At 38.1% G+C, this 24988-nt stretch overlaps 1 protein-coding gene across 2 annotated transcripts in view; it reads right to left on the reverse strand.

Annotated features, from left to right (window-relative positions):
- Positions 1-6129: 6129 nt before the first annotated feature.
- The window catches only part of PARVA (parvin alpha), a 66971-nt gene continuing 48112 nt past the window's right edge, over positions 6130-24988 (reverse strand). For both annotated transcript variants that reach the window (XM_027651262.1, XM_027651263.1), the window contains exons 7-13: positions 20500-20558; positions 19426-19445; positions 17962-18023; positions 17235-17303; positions 15376-15477; positions 14509-14581; positions 6130-11103 (exon numbers count right to left, since the gene is read on the reverse strand). In XM_027651262.1, coding sequence (XP_027507063.1) covers positions 11027-11103; positions 14509-14581; positions 15376-15477; positions 17235-17303; positions 17962-18023; positions 19426-19445; positions 20500-20558 — 462 coding nt within the window. In that variant the 3' untranslated portion in view covers positions 6130-11026. The remainder of the gene's footprint in view (positions 11104-14508; positions 14582-15375; positions 15478-17234; positions 17304-17961; positions 18024-19425; positions 19446-20499; positions 20559-24988) is intronic.

The raw sequence follows: 24988 nt of genomic DNA on the forward strand, positions 1-24988 counted from the left end.
GCAATTGGGAAAGAAGCCTTAGAAGCAGCAAAAGTTAACGGTCTTGACACCAAAATTACTGGGTGAGGTTGTGTCATACTAGAGGAGAGGACAGAAGCATCACGAGACTTCTGGGGTTCAAGTGTTGAGGTGCATACAAAAGTCCCAGCAGCACAAGATGGTTCAGCTGATTTCCTGAAAGTGCTCAGAATGCAAGTTACAGGTTTGTTAGGAAAGATTTTAATAAAGGTGCTCGAGCTGTACTGCCCAGCAAGATCCATTCTCTGTCTCATATCAAATGCTTCTTTTCCCTTCTAGTAGTGTAACTACACGTAACTTCCTTAACCACAAAGCAAAGGAGAGCCCTGGATCTTTTCCTTTTCTGAGCACACATGGTGACAGGTACATCCTGAGGTTTGATGCAGGTTTCCTTGTACGTATATATTCCCAAAGGAGAATAGCTGACTCAGAGAAACTTGCCCATTAGTATCCTACCTTCACATCATCCTCTGAACCTCTACAATGCTTGCAGATGATTATACAAAGGAGCTCTGTCCAATGGAGGGACATTACTGTAAGCATAAAACAGGAATCCAGACAGATTTGGTAGTCCAACCTCAACCAATGAAGACATAAAAAAATCCACTGTGGCAAAGGAAAAATAAAAAGCAAGGTCTAGTTATCAGCAATGGAATTTCAGAAGTTAACGCTCAAAACTTCCAAGTGAGGAGTACACACGTTCCTGAAAAGCAGAGTAACTGTTCAAAATATCAGCAGATAAACCTGTGCCCTAAATTGGCTTCCTACCAACTGGATAAGTTTCTACAGTGATTGGGAAGCGTGTATTGTAAATTTATTGTCACGCTACCTTTCTCGCATGTGAGGACAGTGTCCCTCTAAGACAGAAATATCTCTGAATCTGGACACGGAGCTCTGGTTAAATGAAGCTGAGTCTGCTACGTGCCTTTAATTTCTTTGCCCTGATGAAAGTCCTAATGTCACCACTTAGGCAATGAGGAGGTGAGTTAGGGCTTTATCAGGACTAACTGGCAGCAGGCAGAGCTGAAGGCAGATCTCGATTAAGTGCTTTGAGCCACTGGAATTAAACTGTGGGACTGCAGAGTCTAGGAAGTAGTGGTCCATATGCAAGTTTTCATTTCAGAGCCCCTCGAACTAAGCCTCTTTTAAACCTGACCTTTATCCTCCAGCTCTCCTCTCCATGCTGCAAGTAACCTGGAACCTGCCAAAGGAGCAAACTAACTTATTAGTCATCGGACAGTTGGTGGCACACAGAATGTACTCCTCATTAATTTATCAGTCTGGCCCACCCTCCTTGTGTTATATGAGCATGCTGCAAAGTGTTCACAGAAAGACACATTTCTCTTTCTTCCCCTCACCCTCTCTGCTTTTATTCTGTGCTTGTTTCTTTAGAGATCCTGGTGTTGTGGGAAGGCTCCGTGGAGTGTCTGAATGCCTGCTTCTCATTTGCATCAAGAGCCCCTAAGGTGCCATGAAGAAAGTTTAGTTTTAAGTAAGATTCAGGCTTTGATTTCTGTGAGGGTCAGAGAGGGGTGTTTTTGTTTTCTTGTTTTTCTTTTGATTCTTTTAAAATTGTGTAAATACAATTAGTATTGCTTCTGTTTTGACAGGCTACCCTGAGTAGTGGCTCAGATTACCCCCTCTGTAGTTTGTATTTGTGGAGGTTTTTTTTAATTTTAGTATTGCTTTATTAAGAGAAGGCACAATTACTACTACTACAACTACTACAACTACTACTACTACTACTAGAAATACTGATCGGGGTCCTTATAAATTCATTCTTTACATTTTCCAGAAAGAGAAGAGAGAAAAGAGAAAACAGAAGAGAGAAAAGAGAAAAGAGAAAAGAGAAAAAAGAGAAAAGAGAAAAGAGAAAAGAGAAAAGAGAAAAGAGAAAAGAGAAAAGAGAAAAGAGAAAAGAGAAAAGAGAAGAGAGAAGAGAAGAGAAGAGAAGAGAAGAGAAGAGAAGAGAAGAGAAGAGAAGAGAAGAGAAGAGAAGAGAAGAGAAGAGAAGAGAAGAGAAGAGAGAAAAGAAGAAAAAAGGAGTTCCCAGATAGCAAAATTATGAGAATTGCAATGGGAAGTGCCACCTTAAGACTGTACTTCTATTGAAATTCTAACCCCATAAACTTGTTTTCCATTTATCTGAATCAAGACTGGGACTATTTTCCCAATGTATTAGAATTGGGCATTTCTTTTTTTTTTTCCCCTTTTATAATTTGCAAGTCAAACAAACCAACCAGATTAATTACGATACTTTAACAGCCTGTCAAATAAGGCAATCCAGTTGCTTACCTTTTAAACTAGTGCATTTATAGAAATCTTTTTTTTTTGGTAGCATTATCTTATAAAAATACACATGTAAGTATAGTGCAAACCATAAAAATACGTTGTAGACTTTAGCTAATCTAGTATCTTTCATTTCTAAGGAGGATTTGGGTGGAGGCCAAGTTAATTAAAACCAGAATAGAGAAATGTGCTCTATTCATATGAGTCATATACCTCTGACTCACAATAGAGTCTGTGCAGCTAATGGGTTAATTTGTCCTGATAACACAGAAAAAATGGAGCTGGAGGTTATGACACTGTTTGAACTGAGTGCTGGTTTTAGACAGTGGATGTACAAGGTTTTTATGCAATTAAGAATAGAGATCTGCTCTAATGATGTCCTTTCTGTCTATTCAAGTGCCGTTACAAACAGTTCAGAAAGATCTGGAGGTACAGAAGGCTTAGAAATCCAGGACTGACACCTTCAATACTCTATCATTGTAACAATATGCACATAAAAGCGTTTAAGCTACTGTCACAAAGAGGAAAGTCTAAATCACATGCACGTAACTTGTAATGCTGGTAATTTCCCCCAAGCTGGTGGCCCTGCAGTACTTCAACGGGAAGAATTCCTCCCTCAGCCACCTAACAAAAGCCCATACCTACTTGCCTTAGTGGCCTGATGCTGAGCACCTACATCTTTACCACAGGAAGTGTGGAAATATTTAAAGCCAACGGCCTTTGTAACTCCCCTGGTCCCTTTGCCCCGGGGGATTGGCACCCACACCAGGCTCATTGGTAACTATTTAGCTCCTTGTTTTACACCACAACTTAAAGGCACAGATAGGGTACAGAAAGGGGAACTTGGTTCCTAGTCCATACTATTGTTCCCAATCCATAACTATCATGAAGTTCCATGCAAAGGAACTGAAGGACCATGAGGAAGACAAGGACTGTATCACAGCATGGATTCATGGAAGCACTAGTGCAACAAAACCTGTAGGCATGGGTATAAACCAAACAGCAATAATAAGCACCCCTCAGCTACATCTGCCTAAAACTTAGTGCAAGGTTGAAAGCAGACACCAGAATTCTGCTGCTCTGCAGTTGATTTAGCTGTCTGATCTCCAAGAGCCTCACAAGAGAAGATATAAACCATCCCTGTTTTGCAATGCTTCAGCCAGGTGAAACTCTTACTGAATGCCACAGAGGACAAGAACTGCAGGGATTTTGTGAGCTATTTTGCAAAGGGAGCTATTTTGTAAGGGATCCTTTGAGGAAAGCAGGCCTTAAAAGTAATGATTTCGTGGGTGTAATTATATAGGATTGTGCTGGGATGTGAAGGCAATGCAACACAGGCCTCAGTGTAAATGTGACTGAGGCTTCCCACGGTGATAGGAATATTTATCCGTGTCTAGGTAAAACAGATTTAAAGAAACCACAAGGACTTTTCTGACATATTTAAAGCTAAATCAGTGTTTTGCTGGATTGAGGCTACAGTCCTCAGCATTTTGCTACTTTCAGACTGCCCGGGGGGGTTGCCCCCTCACGTAAGTACTGCCACCCAACAACAACAAAAAAACCCCAACCAAATAAAATATGAAATTCTGGTCACGACAATGTCCCTTCAGCCCCTCTGCATGTAATTTAATAGCCCTCATCTGTTCATCTAATATAACAGTTATAAATTTGGCATGTGATCCAATGGACTAATCACTCAGAGACATGACTGCAGTCAGCACCATTCATTCCTCCCAGCATCAAAAGCCCTGAGAAGTGGAAGGTGCTGATTAGTCACAGCCGAAGACTGGAGAGCCTCAACATGCTAGTTTAGTATTAATTTTCACCTAACTGGAACAGTGCAAACATCCAGGAGAAGGAGGAACAGTTAAAACATGTTTTCAGGCTAATTCCCAATAAAATTAAACTGAGCCAAGTAGAAAACAGCCTGTGCAGCCTGCCACATCACGGAGATGTCAGAAGAAGAAGATGCTCTTCCTGTCTTCCCTTCCCAGCCCATGTGAGGAATACGGCCCCAGGCAGATTTTCTGCTCTTTGCACAGAAAGCAGGCACCAAGGATGCACCACCTCCCCCTGAAGCAATCAAAATTTCACCCTTGATTTTCAGTTGTAAAGTCCCTCGCATGTTATGCCTGCACATGTTCGAGGCTGACCCAGTCTCAACGGGACTGAGTAGTTCTAGCTGTAATCTGGCTGGAATCCAAAAGTGAGATGTGGCACTCAATCCAGTACTTGTGCTCAGAGAGGTCCCAACAAACCTCAGCCGGCTTTACAAACAAAATGCAGTGGTGTCTGTAATTTTCCTAAAACACAGCTTGTAGATCATATGGTGCTCACCTTCCCATGGGAGCTCACCTAATGGCTGGAGAACAGGTAGGAAGCAGGGGAGGAAACTATTATCTGCTCTGCCTGAGGAAATGTAAACCTAACTCAGGCTGCAGGCTGTGTGGGGTAGGAATACCTTCTCTTGGGGCAGTTTTGAGTCCTTGGAGAGAGGAGTGAAAGTGACCCAAGTTCAGCAGGAACTTCACATTGAAACAGAGGTGATGTTACTCCATTTCCTCTTCAAAATGTGTTTTGGAATTTTGATTGACTAAAATATAGAAGCTGTCCTTACAGGAGGCCCAGAAGACAGGTTCTTCCCCCAAATCCCCTTCTACCTTTTCAACAGCTCAATCACCAGCTATGCTCCCTCTTCTGCTCTATTTTTCTCTCAGTTAATGTGGAACTACTTTATACACAGAGTTACAACTTCAGTATAGGTGGCAACGGTGCCCCTAAAAATACACTAAAATACACTAAAAAAAGCATATCACCTTAAATTCATACTGCAGGTTTCTAAAAAGGCAGAGCAGTCACTCCCACAGGTGCAGAAGGGCATTAAACCCAAATCTTTTACTTTCTGTGTGAATAGCGATGAAAAAATCGAGGAAGCCAGACCGTGACCTTTTTGTTGTACTGCAATGTTTGAAGAAGAGCAAGTCTACTTGCTCTTCAGGACAAAATCCATTAAATTCAGGACAAAAGCTGTAAGGGCATATGGTGGGGGTTATGAACGTGGATCCTAAGCAGACAGAGGTACTTCTTTCCAGCCCTGAGTAATAGACTGGGATTGAAGACTGTCATTAAAACTCACCCTGTCTTTAGTGTTCCCTGTTGATTAGGCAGCTCTGCTTGGTGGTTTCAGCTTTACAAGTAGACCTAAAGATCAAACACCTGCTTCTGGATTCATTCCAGTAATTCAGGGGCTAAAAATGTTGATCTGTAGCACTTCAGATGCCTAAATTTTGGACTGGTTCCAAGTTCTGCATTGAAGCTCCTGCATTAAAGGGTCAAAACAAAAATAAGTTTATAAAGAAACAGATCTCAAAATCTTCCTAAATGCAGTTATTTTCTGAAATGGGCGGTTTAATTTCAATCATTTTAACGTTTCACTAACGTTTTGTTAGATTTCAAATTAACAACATTACTCTGCAGAAAATTGCATTATGCCCAGCTGCAGTATCACCACAGAAGTTTTCGGCACAGTAATGTTAAAACAAAGGTATACTTTGCTATTTTGAGTCAAAGACATCATTTTCCTGACCTGCTGCTGTTAATCATTTCAAGTGTATGTTTACATGACTGTTTTTGCCAACCCACTTCCAGCTGTCACCAGCCCCCACAGAACATAATAATAAACACCTTGTACACCCATAAAGAGCTAACTGGAAATGGGTTAGATACACAGAGAGGTCTGGAAGCTCTGAGAACATAAACCATACAACTTCCCTAATTTTTTGTTGAACATCTCATTCTTTGACCCAAGGACAACATGCAGTGTTGATTTTCAGGTGCAAATTTTATTGTGGATCATAACAAAGGTTTCAGAAAAAGTACAGGGAAAAAGTCATCAAAAGAGTGTGTCTTTTACTTAGAGAGTATATATATTCCGTGAAAGCCACTAACTCTGCAGCTGAAAGCAAGGCAGCTTCATTTAAACTAATAATTATTTTTCAGATACGTGTTAAGCAAATTTCGCAAATATTCTTTTTTCTCAATTAGTTTGATATTGAAGTTGAGAACCAAATATTTCAAGGACTTGTTGCAGGGCACATAGTATTAAATTGTTAGACAAAAAAGAAAATCTCACTATTGAAGAAAAAAAGTCACACAAAATATTGTCAAAATACACAAAATTAGCCCTTGTAAATGTTAAATGACTCAAAACCTCTTTGGAAAATCTGTGGATGCTGAGGTATGCCTAATTTTAGAATTTTGATGATGCAATCTCAATTTTTCATGTGATAAATCAAAATAAAATATCTAAATTCAAACTAATAATAACTTTTAACAAAGGATTTCTTCAGTCTGTCATTGTACTTTGACTATAAAGACGAAACTCATACTAATTCTTAAAGTAAAAGGGCAAAAATCTATTAGGTAACAGTGTAAATAATCTTGCAAGAGGTCTTCAAGGCACTGTTTCCTGTTTGAGTGCTTGGCCATTTATGAAGGTTGTTTCGATAGGAAGACAAGAATAACAAAAACTAGACCTGAAGCTGGTACCTACTATATTAAATATCATATATATCTTTCTCTAATGAAATAAAACCCATTACTTCTAAAAGCCATTCTGCTTTACAACACTGCTGCTTGCAGTAAGGTGTCTGCTAAATTGATCTGAAACATGAATTTAAAAACACACTGGCAGAAAAGAATTAAGAACAAAAGTCATCCAAGTAGCGTTTACCTCAATCAACACAGTCTGCCCGAATGTAAACCATTTCCAAGTACTGTTACCCTCTGTAAATCAGAGGCTCTGTTGGTTTAATGCCACTGGTTTACACAGGATACACCAGTCAGCAACTTGGTCCACAGTTAATTGAAGCAGATAAGGACCTTACCCAGCTCTTGCTGGTCCACTTGAATTCCTGAGCTATGTAGCTGCAAGGGCTGCTACCCCCTGTAACAGGAAGATACCTACTGATTAAGAAATGCAAAGGACTAGATATTCTGCAGTCAGCTCATTTAATGAGAAACTCAGCGTGTCTGTATTCCATCAGAAATACAGAGCAATCCAATTCTGGACTTTATGAGTGTGTCTTCGGTAAAATTATGCAAAAGTTCCTTCAATACCTTTTTTATAGGGCCTGTTCTTTACGGCAACTCAATGTCAGTCAGCTGGGAGAGAAATCTGAAAGGAGCTGACTTCAACATATTAGGATTTTAGGTAATTGTCTTGACAACATCTTATGGACACACTATGAAAAACCTGTAGCTCCTCTTCAAAAGAAAAGGAAGTTTTGTGTCGTTGGAAGAGCATGTCAGGATCCATCAATGGGAAAAGATGCTATCTCTAACCACAAAACAAAACTGGATACCATATTGCTGGATGCAGTGGACGAATTAGAAGTCGGAGGAGCACAGAAAGCTGTTCTTATGGCAGTTTCGTGCTGCCCCAGCAGCAGAAATGTTTACTGTTTGTTACTCAAGGCAGGCTTATAGTCTGCCAGGTTTTGGTGGACTCAGCTTCTGTGGGCCTTCGTGTGATAGAGCACAACAGACAAGCACATTGGTCTGGTGGATGAGATCCAAATACCACCACGAGATCTTCAGGCAGTGGCTTAGATTCACACTGCCTGGCTTTAGAAATCCAGCTGAAGTGCTGAGATGGCAGCCCTGAGAACAGGGGCCCTCTCTGGGACCAGCAGAGAAACTGGCCTCTCCAGGTGGCTGCTCATGTCTTACACGAGCTAAATCAATTGACTTGGGTCCATTTAATCATTTAAAGTAATTATAAATAAACCCGGGATCGACCTAAAATTTAAACAACTTCTATCTTAATATAAACAGTGAGGAAAATTCTGCATCCAGCAGTATATCAGTACACACTGCTGTGTATCAAGAATAAAAGCAATGAAGGCATTGGCAGAATTCGGCCCAGCTAACTTAACACTTCCCTTTCCTGAAGGAAGGGGCTGACCCACACCAATGGCTGAAGAGCAAACTGTCTACAGTAGTATTCTATATTTCTGTAATATTCTGTATCAAAGCAATAAATATTAGATATAATCTGTATATTAGATTTCATATTTATCTGATAGCTATTTAAATCTACACTGTCAAAAATATAAGCAGTGACCCACTCCTACATGGCAGCATACACTATTTGTGTGAATGTGTTAAAACTATCACATGGATCTATATTTACATAGGACACTCTCGAATATATAGTGGATTTTAATTTACATAAATTGTTACCATAGGATAGGTAATTGTGTAAAGGTTGGATGTTGTTTAAATGTTTCTCTGGTTCTGCGTAATTGCATTTCAGCATGAGGATTTCATCACTCTGTCTCAGTATTATGTTTTTAAGGATGAAAAATGAAGTCTGATAAGCTTCAAAATCTCAAAAATGTTATAGCAATATAGCACAAGAAATACTTATTTTCAAGTCCAGGCAAAAAACCAGTTTCACTGTTCACCTTACATATATAAATCCCTTCTTTAAAGAAAGTGCACTCCCGAAATCAAAGGCAATCAAAATGGTTTGTCACTGTTGATATGTAAAAGTGTTTTAGCTGAGCATGATCTGCAGAAAAACATATGTTTTTTAATTAACTATTACAATTACTAAAATCTAGGTGTGCAAATAAAAAACTTACATGTTAAACATTAAAATAAACTGAAATGGCTGTTGGTATGTACATGAGAAGTTCTGTCTCAGTTTGCTCAGAAAATATTTGGTTAATTCTTATTTTTTAGCTTCTCAGATATTAAAGCTGTGATGAAAACATGTTCATTTTCACTGAGGTCAAAATGTCCAGTCATTTCTCTCTGTAAAAGGTAAATAATTGTTATTTTCTGTACCTCTAGTTTCAGAAACTCAGTTAAAAATACAGAGGCAAGAAAATATTCTAACAAAGATATTTAGAATGGTTATAACAATCAGACAACAATTTCTGAATTCATAGAACATCCAGGCATTGTCCTTTAAACTGAACACTGACTTTCCCTTGAAAAAGTTGATATTTACTTCTCAGAAGAATAATTTTGTAGCCCCGCAGCAGAAGCCCATATCACCTTATTACGAAACATCAGTCGGTGTTCATCAAAGACAGAAAGCAATTGCTTGAGTTCCCTTTTTGCTAATGTTCTACTGGAAAGCTCTACATAAAAAAAAAAAAAAAAAAAAGAAGCCCTGGAAAATTGAAAAATATGTCATGCTTTACATAATAAGTAACATATAACTGTTAATGACTGCTCTTGCCAGCACTGCCTTTCTTCCGAGGAACTGACTCAGGAGTCAACAGATCACTTTTCCTTTTACCGAAACAAGTTCTACCAGACCTGGATGACTATTAACAAGTCTCCTTCCTGCACTAAGCAGCCCAAAGATTTCTGAACAGTTGTCTAGGAATTTCAGCTTAAGGATTTTTTTTTTCCTTACTGTGTAACCCAGGATTCCAAGAACCTGTGGTTGCAATGGAACACTTTGTTTAGAAAGTGATTCAGGCAGCCTCTATCGGCTTCTTTACGGAAAAATAACTGGTGCTTGGTATCAGTCAAAGGGAAAAATCAACTCCCATTACTCCTTTGTGTCTTTGTTAAAGCTAAAAACAAACAGAAAACAGCTTATACTTGGTGATTATTAGATAAAAGAAACATTTATAGGCATGTAAAATCACCAAAGAATTTTACAGTGTAACAGAATCTTTGCAGGTGGCAGTAATTTTGACCAAAAAGTAGTGCTTTTCTATCTGAAACACTATGGGAATATTTCTAGAAAATTAATCTTTTTTTGTGTGTGTGTGTGTGCTGGACATTATGCAGCAAAATACATTCATCATAAAATCAACCAAAGGACAATTCTAAATCCTATTTAGCAATAAATCTAAACCTGATAATCCTGTGATTAAACTACCAAAACAAAAACAAGACATTCTTCTACTTTCTAATATTACGTAATAATACAAATATTATAGGAAAAACTGTATTATACAGGTGTGTCTTCCTGAAATGTGTTCTTTGCAAAAAAGATCTCTGCCTTGAACAAAACCAAGTGACAAGCTGCAAAGTGTGCTGCTGTGGAATGCTCAATAACACAGATTTAAAGCAGAGTATCACATTATAATAAGTCTGAATGAATGACTACCCACTTCAGTTTGTACCCATAAAATTAAAACCTTAGAATAGCACTGGAAATACATATTAATCAGGTAAAGTCTCTTCTTTTTAGCTGTCATGTGAACGAGTGTATTTAACTGTTTCCCTCCATTCCATTCTAATTTCTCACAATTAGAATGGAACTGTCTTATCATGGATAGAAAATATTCTTCCCCTTCCCAGATTCAAAAAAGATATATGTAAAAGATATTAAAGTAGTCAGTACAGAATCTTCCTATGATTGGCTTCAAAGGCTGATTTGAATCAAATTTACCAAATTGGTTTGTTTCATTGTTGTTTGACCTACTAAAAACAGCACAAAGACAATTATTATTGAGATATGAATACTCCCAGAATATACTCAAATATTTTCATCCAACCCTTTTTTCTTTTTAAGTTATATAGTTTTAAATCTACTATGAAAATAGTAGTGCAACAATAATCAATTAAAAGTTCTTCAGATAAATGGTTTAGTTCCTTTCAGGATAAAGATGCAGAGGAATATGGATGAAAGATACACTAATTACAATGCTTTCTTTGTTAACACTCCTTTACAATCCAAAACAGTTCTTCACTCCACGTTCCTGTATTTGGTAAACAAATTGTACAGTACTCTCAGTGTAGACTTCAAGTCACAATTTACAATATCTAGAAAAAAGACAAGGAAAAACAAAAATTAGTAACTTCATTAGCTCAAAATATTTTTCAGAAAAAAAAGCACCTATTCTCTACTCCCATCCCTCGTTTGGATCAATATCCATGAACACTGGATCACAACGATAGTAAGAAAGGGCAGAAATATCAATAAAGCACAATTTTCAAACTGGCAACTCAAAAATTGGTGTTTTAACCACTTTTAGTTAGGGATACAAATAGCTAATGCTACTGATGTTGAAATGCAACCAAGGTTTAGATACCCCTGAGACAAAGTGTGTCCAGGATTACATATATTTATATGACTTAATCTTCAGTCAGCTGTGGCTGAAAAGAAACAATTTTGAAAAAACCATCAGGCAGGAAACAATGGAACTCTCTTCTTATGTAAGAACTGTAGGAGTTAGCACATTCTGGGCTGCAGCATCCTTTATTAGGCCTAATTTCAGCAAGATAGCTAGAGGCAAGTTTAAATTTTCCAAAGGATCTAAGGAAGCTAGGTATACAAGTGCTCCTTGAAGACAATTCTGAAAATTCTTTGAGCCAGCTGACATACACGGCTGAATCAGTCCTCAGAAACTCAACATCTAAAGTAAGGGATTTATATGAAACAAAAAGCTAATGAATACCTTCTGTTTCAAAGAGAAGTTCTTCAGAAAGTCAATATTATTTCACAAGAAATCTATAAAACAAACTGACAAGTACTACTGCAGCAGTCTACGCTAGTGCTGCAAGGAACATTTAGTCTCAAACAGGGATTTAGAACTGCCCTCAGAAAGAACTGAGTAGAATTAGAATTGTCCTATCTCTTTCTGTTGACCACATAGGAACTAAAATTCCTGACTTTGGTCTTGGAATTGGCCACGAAGGTGTATAGCAGATGGTGTGGATACTCCCCATTACCTTCAAAACTTCCACGTAAGCCTGGTAAATGGTGTAGGTAATCATTAGAGAGTTTTGCTGTTGTATGTATCTACAGTCCTGTTTCTCATGGAATGTAAAGGGCTCATCCTTTGAAGAATTAATCCAATCAAACTTACACATGGTGTCCCAAAGTATGCAAACTTTGAAGGGCCAAAGATATCGGCTACGTGGCAAACTGACATCCATGGACAAAGGGTGAAAACACTCAAGCCTAGATTGATGCATGGCCATGAAACCACATCCATGATGGTTTTGTGGCTCTCAAAAAAATCAGATCAGAAATGCTTGGTTATAACAGGAAGAGGAAATGCCAAAAGCTACAGGAAAGGTACATTGCTCCCACAACATCTTGTTATAATCTGCAATACCATTTGCATGTAACATGGAAGTTTCCTCTTTCAGGCCAGGAGCAAGGTGCATAACACCTTTTTTTCCTAATACACCTCCAAATTAATAAAGAGATAACTTTGTTAGGTCTTTGCAAAGATACCAGGAGACTCCACCACCATGACAGAATCGCACGGGAAGGCCCAAACTGAAAGAAGCACGCTCCCAAAGAAAGATGAGTTATTTCCATTGCTTCGTGTGTTTGACTGGCATGTACAACATTTTACTGGTTGCAAGTTTCAAAAAGAGAAACTCAAGTTTGGCTTTGATGTACACATTTCAAGAACTAATCTGAAAAAGCTCAGACTGCAAATGAATTCATTATAGACTCAGTAGATTAATGTTCCAGCCATTTTTAAAGTAAAAGGTCACAGAAAGCTTTTTAATACCTTTTCAATTATATTGCAAATAACCCAAATAAACTGTTGACCCCATAAAAAATCGTTGGGTTTTATACTAATTTATTTAACTGCATTCTTTTTTCCACTAAATATGTTTTTCATATTCTAAAGCACTTTTCAGCATATTTTTTCCTCAAGAACCTCAAAGAAACAGTGTAGGAATTTAAAGAGAATTTAGTGTACACATTTAGGGTAAGATCCTTTTCAATACTCTTTTGCTCACTGGAAATTTTAAGTACAGGCATTGTGCCCAATGTAACAACACATAAAACAGATGTGTTTTTCCATTCACATTGGGCAGGAAGTTTCATATTAAGCATTTCAATAATTGCACAAGAAATGTCTTATATATGCTGAAATATCCTTATGGCTTGATTTATACTGGAAAAATTAGCTGTCCCCTAGAGCAATAAATACCTGAAAAATTAAATGCCATAAGAATTTTAAACCTCCATGGGGAGTAAGGGGTCACAGATACTCTCTGTTTTACTTGGATCCCTAGATTTCACTGTTTCCCCCTTCTCTCTTTTGACTATTTCAAACATAAAGGTTTGTGATATACTCACCAGTCATTCAGTTAAGCGTGATTGTGGATAACAGTCCAGACAACCAAAAGAAGTAAAAAAACAGGCTGGGTAGGTCCAGATTTAATGCACAGGTAGCATAGGCTTGACACTGAGATGTATCATTTTGTGTGTGTGCATATGCCTGCTGCTCCCAGAAGTTGGGAGGGATAGAAAATAAGTAGAATGGAGCAGAACCTGATTCGGCAACGTTTGCCTGAATCTCCAGGGAGTTCTTACTATTAGAAGCAACCAATCATATCAGCTCCTTGGGGAATGACAATCCAGTATTACAGCAGGAAAAGACTGTGAGCACCATATAATGTGAATCTGCAACTGGTCTTGAAAACACATGTTTATGTATTGATTATTATGGTGGGCAACCAGCAGAAACCCAGCTATCATCCCTGTTAGGAAGAGTGGAACAGAAGCTGCACGTCCAGCTCCTTGTATGCTAAGAAGTGGTAACTGCTTATGGGAGTAGCCACAAGAACATGGTGAATCAACACCATGGTGAATCAAGGGCCCTATATCCAGACCAAAAAGCTGGATTTAAATACTGTAACTATATGAGCAAAGAAGAGTGGAACGCTGGTACTGCTAAAGCCAGTAGCAAAACCTTTATCCTCCCTGAAGATGTTTTACTTTCAGTCTCCAACTCTGTACCTAATTTAAATATGCATGATTAGGTTCTGCATTCAAAGGCAGTTATGTGAACATCTTCTTCCACATCTCCCTCTCTTGTGAAAATCTTGTAAATTACATTGGAATACTTGAGGTTCAGTATGAAGATATGGTATGGGGGGAAATGAAGCAATTGTAGCAATTCATATCTGACAGTGACACCATTCACACCTTTTCCTTTTAGTGAATATCTGAATATTACTGCATATATGTGGTCATACAAATTTTACCCAGGCCACCAAAGAAAGGAACTGCTGCAAAATTTGAAAAAGTGTATCTATCAGCCATTTAAAATACAGAGTTACTTGAGCAGCTCAAAACGTATCTTGCCTTTTGCTCTTTGATTAATCTTTTAACCTTTACTTAGCCATCCCATAACCCTATAGGTTCTGGACCCAATGCAAATTTTTAAGGACATACAAAAAAGGTAGAATAGATACCTTCTGGTCTTGGCTTTGGTTTTTCCAATCCACCATCTTGCATTAGCTCAAATGCAAAGGATACGTTGATTACCTAGTAATATAATGAAGGTAGTCACTATTGTGAACTTTATATTTTATAGTACAAATGTTCAAAACAAGAGCTATTTAAAGGTGCAAAGGGAAAAAAACAGTCAGGGCTTCATTTATGAACAGAAGATTTGGTTCATGGAATCCAGACAATCCATTGTTTTGCTGTTTTAGGCTGATGGTGATTTCAGAAATATAAAATTAATTGAAAGATAACATACAAACTAACATTACCCATAGAAAAATTACTTACAAGTAAGAATAGCCCACCTCCCTCAAGTATAAAAATTGGAACATGATGGCCCATGAAGTGCTCTTGTCTTGAACAGACAGCTGAACTGCCTGGATAGCAACAGACACTGAGGTAATGGTTGGTCTCAAATTGACACATTGTACATATATGCCTTTATGCTTCCAAAACCCATTAAACTTTTCAAATGTTAAATGTGTCTTGGATTTTGGACGTAAAAAAAAAAAAAAATCAGTTCTGTCATCAATTCTTTATGTAACCCTATATGCACTTAATGAACAGTAAGTCTCGTTCAATGACAGCATCACACAGTGGCTGCCAAAATCTGTTAGTACTTGCTAACCACACCATCATTAATATAATTTTCTGTTTTATTCCAGATAAGTATTTATACCGAAATTTTTTAAACGCTTGGAAATGGTTACGAGTACAGTCCTTTCTTTCAACTATTAACATCAAACTTATATGGAAAAATTTATGTCATCCTTGTAAAGCTAGACATGTTTATATGTTTGTTTGTTTTTAACAGAAAAATACAATCTAATTACCTTTTGTTCAAAACTATCAGGAGTCAAGAAAAAGCTGTGCAGGGGAACAAAATAGCCTTCTAGGAGACCCATTAGGAGGACTAAGTACACACCATCTGCAAACTGTAAAAGAGACATTTCTCAGTACATTTCCTGGAAAAACATCTCATTGCTCTTCTTAATGAACAAGATATATATTGTCTAATGCAGAACCGTCAACAAACTACTAAAACAAATATTTTAAATTGCATCTAAAAGATGTCATCTCACTTCTTTGATTCTATTTAATTAGTTAGTTCTGTTATGTCTAATTTTAAGTGTCTGTAATTACAGTGGAAGATATCTAATTGCTATGATATATGTTCACTTCTATCTAAAAAAATAGCAACATCCATAAGAAGGACATGGACCTGTTGGAGCGAGTCCAGAGGAGGCCACGAAGATGATCAGAGGGCTGGAGCACCTCTCCTGTGAAGACAGGCTGAGAGACCTGGGATTGTTCAGCCTGGAGAAGAGAAAGCTCCAGGGAGGCCTTTGTAGCACCTTCCAGTGCCTAAAGGGACTACAAGAGAGTTGGAGAGGGACTTTTCACAAGGGCATGTAGTGACAGGACAAGGGGGGAATGGCTTTAAGCTGAGGGAGAGCAGGTTTAGATTAGATATTAGGAAGAAATTCTTTACTGTGAGAGCAGTGAGGCATTGGAACAGGTTGCCCTAAGAAGTCATGGATGCCCCATCCCTGGAACTGATCAAGGCTGGATGGAGCCTGGAGAAACCTGGTCTCGTGGAATGTGTTCCTTCCAACCTAAAACATTTTATGTCTCATGGTTTTGTCAAAGGCCTCTCAATTCTACCCCTGTGACATCAGATCTATTACTGCACTGAGGTATCTCCACATTCAGAGTTATCTGAAGCAACCCATCACTTTCCCAAGGTAAGTAAATTTTCTTCCAACTGATAGAAATACAGTCTCTCATCTTAGGGAATACTGTACTGCATAAATGCCTAAGGAGTTTCTAGGTACATTTGAATAATACATTTTTCCCCAAAGTAAACGATAATAATAAGCAGGTATAGGGAATGCCCTTTTGAAAGCCTTTACACATTATTTCCATCTCAATCTTGATTTTACCTTTGAAAAAATCTCTATCAGATTGATAGCTATTTAAATAAAGCGGAGATTGTTAATAACATGAATCAAGACATAAAATAAAGCCTGACCAGAAGACGCCTGGGCTTTTTTGATAGTGCAGATACCACCCCTTCCTGCCTGACCCCCTAATTTTCTTATGATAACTGCTGCAATTGGGGAGGTATTAATACAGCAGGATTAAGCTTTTCTTTTAGCTCCTTTTCAGCCAATTTAGCAGCTGAGGACAAGAAAGAAGAGCACGCACCACATTATTTCTGTGGTGCAATCAAGCCTGCAGCCCAGCTGTACAGCTGCCTGTACACTTGAGTAGCTTTGCTCTGGAGAATGTATCTCACTGAATAGAGCCATTGTAATCCCATGTGACCACGTGTTTGTGGAAAGGTAGGCAGGAAACAACTGCTCAGCCTGACGTTGGATCAAACCAAGCGGACAGAGTTCTCTCCTGACCAAAACAAGCAGGTTCTCCTTACAGCACTTGGCAGCACCCAGAGGGTAGCATTTGTTAATTAATTTTTAAGCTAGTGAAAGTACAAAATTGGTTTAGGTGCTTAATTGGTGAGGGTCTTCCTCATATAAGCGTATTTAGAAATGAAGGGTTTTGTGCTGAAATAACAACTTAGAGCTCAATCAATAACAATTCAATGAAATTTCTGGATGAAGTTGGGGGCATAGAGCAACTATCATAGTGCAACTATTTCTTCCCTTTAAGAAAGGCTATAAAATTCTACCTGCGTGTCCAGTTCAGTAACCTCCAAATTCAACTTATTCAGATGCTTGTTCACAAAGGTGATGAGAGTCTGAAATATGAAAACAGTGTAGTGAAGGCCTATTCAGTAAGGCAGCAGTCCAATGCAAGCAGTATGAACTCCACTCAGAAGAGAGTGCACGAGTGAGGAGACTGCAACACAGCCTCTAAGATTTAAAACTGAAATGTGACACTAAAAAAAAATAAAATTCTTTTTCCAAGAATGAAGAACAGAAATAAAACAAGTGTGATAATGTAAAAAAAATATACTGTTAAAACATAGAAAACAAACACTTGCAGCAGACTACAGAGAAGTAGGTAATTGGACTCCACTCAAATCTGACAGCAGCCAAAATACTCTAGGTCTGGCCTCTAGTAGTTGTAAACTGGGTATCTCTTTGGCATCAGTACAGTCAATGTACCAGTTGGGTTCTACTCAACATACACTTTGTGAGAACTTTTTTGAAGGAACCTTTGATAAGTATATGCTGTTGTGTGTTCCAAAGTTAAGTTCATGCTGCTAAACATTAAATAAAAAGTAATATCATAATCATGAATTTGTATATTTAAGTATAAAACTTAATTCTATTTAATGTATGCAAACTATGCCACTTACACATTCTATCCACAGACACTCACTACAGACATACAGAGACACACAAGAATGCACATGCACACATTATGTATTTCAAAAATAAAAACCTTCCAACCTTTTTCACTACATTGAGCTTGTCTGGAGCATGGTCAAATAAAGTGTCGAATGCATCTCTTTCTGAAAAACATTCAGTGATATTAATATACTGAGCAGCACTTGTTCCAGTGCAGAATAAACACTTACTGAGACACAAACTCATTTGAGACAATACAGCCAGCAAAATGTTTCAATATAGTCTCTGTATTGCAAGTACCATGTATTTTTCATACTGCTCTCTTGCTATAAGCTGCTAGTAACTTATTCTCTATTATTTAAAAATATATAATTTTCAAGTAGGATTTGGATTACCTAATGACCCTGTTTCTCAAAAATGAACAAAGAATAGTATCTTTATGCATAAAACCTTTAACAGCCAGATACAGGTAGTTAAGCAACCAAATCATTTTGTGCAGAACAACATGAGTTTACATTAGAGCCACTACATCTACAGATGAAGATTTTTCCCCATGGGCCACTGACTGCATTGTGGTATTAAGCAACTCAAGCAGGCCTGTGATTACTCATCTGCAGTACAATCCTTTGTATAGATGTTTTGGGCCGTTCAGATATGCAATTTAGGACATTATCAGCAGTACAGGTAACCCAAGGTAGCATGACAGGTACATGCTACTGTAGTGACCTTCTGAAGACAACAGAAAAAATAATTAAAAAAAAAAAAGCCACCAGAGCCTTTTCTGAGTATTTTTCATTTTGACAATCACCTGAATGATAGCAAATGACTCCATAAACAGTTACATTCATATTCCTCAATTTAAAAAAAAGCTAAAGTAGATCCAAAGGCATTTATAGAAGGCAGGCTTTATACAAAGTAAGACTGCTCAGGGATATCATTGGGAAAAGAAGTAATTCATGAAGCCTTTTAAATCAGCTCCAAGGCAGCCATTGAAATAATACAAGAAGCAAAAGCTAAATCCTTGGTGGCAAAAAATAAAGAAGGAAAAGTTAAATTCTCCACCTAAGCTGCTCAGGTGAGTGTTTTCTGCTGGCCAGGCATCTGGCCAGTCTTGGTCCTGGCAGTAAGACCTGCCAGGAACAGGACCATGCATGGTGTGTAGGGCTGCTGAATGATGACTCCAAGTCTTTAAAGTGTAAGTAGGTAATGGATGCAAGAATATCATTATGTTCAGCAGCTGGTTCATGATAAGCCACCATTTTACATTATGCTGGGAACTTATAACAATCAGTACTATTACAGTAACGTTCTGGAGGTTAAACCACAAAGCACCTGCAAATTAACATGTGCTGAAATGCAGTAAAATGTGTTTTAAAGATGGTCAGACCGATTTTGATGCTTTTTTTCCCCTTTTGCTAACTGCCACAATAGCCTGTGGTGCATATTTTTGCCAGGGCAACTTGAAATCCTCTACTTCCTTGCAGGTTGATCAAAGTGACCACCCACTGCAGAACTAATGTATACTTTGGCTGCCTCAAGGAAAAGATAATAATCAAATGAACTTACCATGCCTTCCTGATAAAGCCCTATAGGAAAAAAAAAAAAAAAGAAAAAGAACAAAACACTGTTATATATAATTCACTTGCAGATATTGTGCTGCAAAAGAAAACAGTATAGATGGTCAGATCTTCAACTTAGTGGATACTGGAGTGGATCCATGGAACTAAGAAAACCTTCATTAAGTTACTCCAACTGAGAATCTGGATTAATCTGGAGTCTATCAGCTATCTCTTGGCTTTGCTAAAGTCTCACAGGAGGCCAGATTTCACATTTTCTACTTTGAACCAAATCAACACACCTTGCCAGAGTGAAGAAGGTTTTTTCATGTCGATTTTGTGAAAACTTGCCCCTCTCCTTAAAAGCTGAATTTAACACACCAACTATAATACAATTGCAGCCAAAGCAAGGCTTGGGTTGGGTTCTTAAGGACTGAAGCATTTTTCTTCAGTTAATCCCTCATATAAATATCACACATAAACAAATCCATACAGATAATAATAAATCAATAGTACAGCTTCTCTCCATTCAGTTAGAAACCAGAATATTCTACTATTGTTCTCTGTTGGTTTGGAATAACTTTTGTGTTATAAATTGTTCAGTGAGATGACACATACAGGGCTTACTACTGTCATTTCACATTCCCAAAGTCAAAACCACGTAAAAATAGTCATATTTTTGAACAAATCTCATTCTTTATCAAGTAAAAACCAACAGAAAAGAACGAGGCATGTCTTTCTTGTTTGTTTGAAGGACTATTTAATAAAATAAAAATAAATAGAATAAAAATATAAATAAATTAATAGTAGATAAAGACACAGTAGAGATTTTGTATATCTTCACTCTGTCTTCTCTTCTACCCTGATCTTCTGTTTTCAGTTCCCCTCCTCTCTATTTCCTCCCCCTTTTGTATTTTTAGATGCATGTTTGCAGCTCTTGAAAAGGCTAAAATGCAGTCACTGGCTGATGCATCATCTTCCCTGGAACCCCAATACTGAAATCTAAATATCAGCAAATGTTCAAGTTTCTGAGACGCATCTGTGTTCAATTACTGAACTGCTGGCAAAAGTGGTGTTGACATACTCAGTGTTACCAGTTATTTCCTCTTGGATTTGTCGAGACTGGAGGATTCCTTCTCGTTTCTGGAAAAAATAAAAAAGTGACATTTTTCTCAGTAAAGTTTAATGCTTAGGGTACGGTAAAAATTTATTTGTGATCCACAAAAGTAATTAGATAAAAAGCCTGCAAAATAAGAACTTTTTTTAAACAAGCTTACAGTAATATATTATTTTACCTTGCAAGTATTTCAGAAAACTCTTTTGTACATTAACGAGAAACTTGAAACTCCACCTGCAGAAGGAAGTATTTCTTTTCCTTTCTCCATTGTTCCTAATTCACTTTTCTTTTAAAGGCCCCAATTCAGCAAGACATTCGAAACACCTAAACCCATATGTAAGTATTTTAGTAGAGGTATGCCTAGGTGAGCTGAATTAAACCTTGTATTTCAATGAACAGCTTTGGCAGATGGTGCCCGTGCTTCTCTTTCGCAAGAATCTTGCTCCCAGGCTATTTGTTCTTTCTGCCCTGCTCACGCTCTTTCCTTTTTTCACCTCAGTGTTTCCCTTTCCTGACTCCTCTCCAGACAAAGAGCTCTATTTGCCTCTGACGGAAAACCAAAACGGAGCTTCCAATCACACTCACAGCCTGTTCCAGACCCCAGTTGCCTTTGTGTTAATACAAGCATTGACTCCAACGTTGAGATGTGAGAAGCCCTTCGTACGTGGTGCTGAGTGGGCTTTGTCCAGAGGCTGCACACAACAAACATGGCAGAACCCAACTCAAATGGTTGCTGTTTGAGTCAGTCGGAAAACGAAGAAGCTGAAAAGTTTTGACGTTGTTTCCAGCGTGCTGATGATCGCAGTCATCTGGCGGCGGCGTAAATACCGCACATATGTTCTGCCTCTCTTTTTGTTCTCTCTGTTAATTCTGTTCACTGGTTATTACTAAAATTTTGCAATAAAGCAAAAAAAAAAAAAAAGTCAGGCGGATGCTGACGGCTGCATGTAAAGTCTAGACGTTAGGCAATTAGTCACGATTCTTCGCTCCCTGTCATAAAAGGAAATGAGAAAAATAAATTTATGCTGGTCCTAGACTTGCCTTCTACATAGAAAAGGAGAATAATGTTTTGGAAAAGTCCTTCCCGGCATGTGAACTGGGGCTGCTGTTCTTCCTTGCCTTGGAGAAGATAGCACATCCCTACCTGAGGCAGTCCTCAGTGTATGACGTGCTGAGGATTTAGCCAGCCTTGAGTCTGTTATTTCTATAAAGCATTACTAAAATATATGAAGAAATATCTTTCTTTCTGCAAGAAAGCTGAACACAGCACCCTCTGGATCACTCCAGACTGGGACCTGGGGTAACATAACTGTCCTTTTAGCTAGATGATAGTTTCAGGGGGTTTCCACAATATTTTTTAAAGTTCTGTTACTAAGTATCTTGAACACAGTAAAAAATGCATTCAAGAAGGACCTTGGAATATTAAAAAGACAGAGTGGAGTCCAGCATGTTATATACTGAAAGAGGGGGCACAGAACAGCTGCTGAGATATCTTCTGTCACATATCTTGAAAATCTGAAGAAAAATGATATAATTTAGGGCTATCTTCACTTCCAGCTTGTGCAGACAGCAGTAAGTGCTTGTACTTCAAGTTACAATCCAGTTCATGCTAATTCCAGTTAGAATTCCTCTCTGAGATTTTTGTTTATTTTTCCCTTTGCTGCAGGGTGAAAGGAAACTTTTATTTCCTCCTCATGATGACTCTGACATGCCAATGATGCCTTCTGCAGCAAAAGTTCTATTGCTCTCATCTCGTAGAAGAGCTGAGCATCACAGCAATGGTATCTGTACTTTTCAGTGACCAGGCTGGTACTATGAGAGCAGAAAAAGGTCCTTTGGAGGACTGAAAGACTGTCCAGCATGTTCCTTAAAGGCAACAGTGGCTACAACTGAAATAGCAAACTATAAAAATCAACATTAGTATTTGAAAGTCACTGAGAAATGAAGCATGAATCAAGACTCCCCATTAAAAAAAAAAAGCTGGGTGCACTTTCCAGTGACAACAGGAGACTTTAGTGGACAAGCTTGGCATTTTCTTCCTTCACACCTGAAAGACTCCACAAAAAGCCATGAAGATCTTCTTAACCACTTACCATTTTAAATTGTTAACTACCAGTAGAACTAAAAAACACATGTGAAATCTGCGTAGGACGTCTGGAGATGGAAAAGGTCTTTTCTTCATCTCCCTTTGTGTCAGCAGTTCCCAGAAAAAAATCACACTTTGAAAACCTTCCCACTACTTAGATGGCTTTTTGCCTATGTATTGTTGCTATCCATTCATCTGGAGGATCATGTTTTATAATTGCCCCAAATGAAATGCAGAATTATTCTGGAGCTTGAAAGAAGAAACACATTCGTCACAGGTTCAGAAAAAGACTTCTTGGGAACATGGAGCCAATGCTGGTCTCAAACATTTCAGACCTTCCCAGCTAGTGGGACCAATGATGTCCAATTAAGCTTGTGATGTACACCTTCATCTAATCTCACTAATTTCCTAGCTTTGCCTGAGAGTAGTTTATGCACCCAAGAATTGCTGTCCCAGAATATACTGCAGCCATTCTGGCTGCTCTGCCAGTGCATTCTTATGCTCTCTGACTTACATCTCTTGCACACAAACAATCTGTCATCTAATCATTCATGGACGGCATAAATAAATAATTTTTAAAAAGAGGCAACTTGATGACAAGATCCAGCTCTCCAAAAAAGCTCTCCCTTGTTTCAGTAGATACAATCAGACAAAGCCTGGGTTTTGTTCAAAGTTATTCATTCCGTTAGTATGGAAGGAAAAGAAAATAATATAACAGAATAGCTACAGAAGGTCCAACTATCACATTTTTTCCCAAATCAGCTCATAACACAGATTTCATATTACTCTCATTGCTAACAGCTTTTGTACAAAACAGCCAAAGGAAACAAGCTTTCATAAGAACCTGTTGGGCACAAGCACATTTTTTTTGTTTCACAAATATCTTTGTTTCTATTTCAATGAACTACACCCAGCCAACATGGCAACCCTCAGATTTTATGTGTTCCTACACCTAGAAAAATCATGAAATGAATTAAGTTAGTCCTTCTTGAAGACTTCATAAAAGTACTTTGTTCTTTTAATTTCCCTCTCTCTACTGTTCTCTTCATCGAACCATATACAGCAGAATTTAAAACCAGTTATCACATAGTTTGTTAAGCTTCCCTAGGCTTGATCTTACTTTACAGAATGTATGAGAGTTTAGAACTTGAGGTGTGCAAGTCTGACCACTAAATTAGGCTTTAGGATCTGCTGATTGTTGATTAAAACCTCCATTGAGTTCGAATGGTACATGATGCATTACACAGAATCAGTCCCACAGGACATGAAAGACAGATTTAAAAAATAAGCATAAAAAACTCACTCACCATAAAATAAAAATGATAAATGTCTCAAACAATTCGTAAGTATACTGGCCCCCACCCTCTGTTAATAGGAATCAGCACAGCTTTGGAGTTCCAGTGAGTGGCTTTCACCCAGCTCGGGGTCTGCAGGACAAAATCTTCTTCAACATTACTTGGACTTTATTCTGCTGCAAATGCTTTCTCCACAATTCACTGGCGCCTGAGCTACAGCTGTGCAACTAAGAGGCAAAGCAGTGAGCCAGATCCTCTCACTACTTATTGTTTTTAAATTGGTTTATCTGTACTGACTTCAGTGGATTTGCTGTTGAACAACATTAGCCTATTAAACAAGAGGACAATTATATCCACTGATTTCAATGGGAATTTTGTTTGGATGTGTGGAGCAACAGCAGAAGATCTGCTTCTCTACTGTAAGACTGTGTTCTTTTTCTTGTTTAGTTTCTCAGCATAAAGATGCCCTGCTCACTGTACTCCCAATTTCTTAAGTTGGTTTTGGTGGAACTTGGACATAAAGCAGTGTAAATAATACCTCCACAATACCCAAAGGAAAGTGCTTGAAAACTATGTTCCTCTGAAGCCTAAATGCAGATTTCTGGGGTTCCCCTGTCTCTAGAGAAATCCATGAAGCAGAATCTGAGAGTCAATGAGTCATTACTAGGCACCAGTGAGACATTTACCAGACTCTCCTTCAGATTTCTCCCCAAATTACAAATCTTGTCCTGTTTGAATGCTGGAAAAAAAGCAGTTACTTTCTCAGATCTGTCTCACAGATTTTTCCTTCTCAAAAAACTTAAGCAATAGCTCTTTCCAGCAGTTACTTCAGGGTAACATCAGCTAAAAGGCATAAATAAAGACAGTTACAGTGTGAAAAATAAAGGCAAAGTTAATTGGAGAGAAAGAAAAGCAGATTAAATGGGAAGAGGCCAAATAAGATAGGGCAAGCACAAGCCCAACTGAAAGAAAAATGATGAACAGAATAACATAGAGTTTGAATGGATGAGGCTCTAATAAGGAGACCGACTGACAAAAAAGATTTAGTTGATGGGGAGTTTTTTGCGTGCTTATG

The sequence above is a fragment of the Corapipo altera genome, unplaced genomic scaffold (assembly GCF_003945725.1).
Source record: "Corapipo altera isolate COAL_440 unplaced genomic scaffold, ASM394572v1 78, whole genome shotgun sequence".
In the NCBI taxonomy this organism is placed as follows: domain Eukaryota; kingdom Metazoa; phylum Chordata; class Aves; order Passeriformes; family Pipridae; genus Corapipo; species Corapipo altera.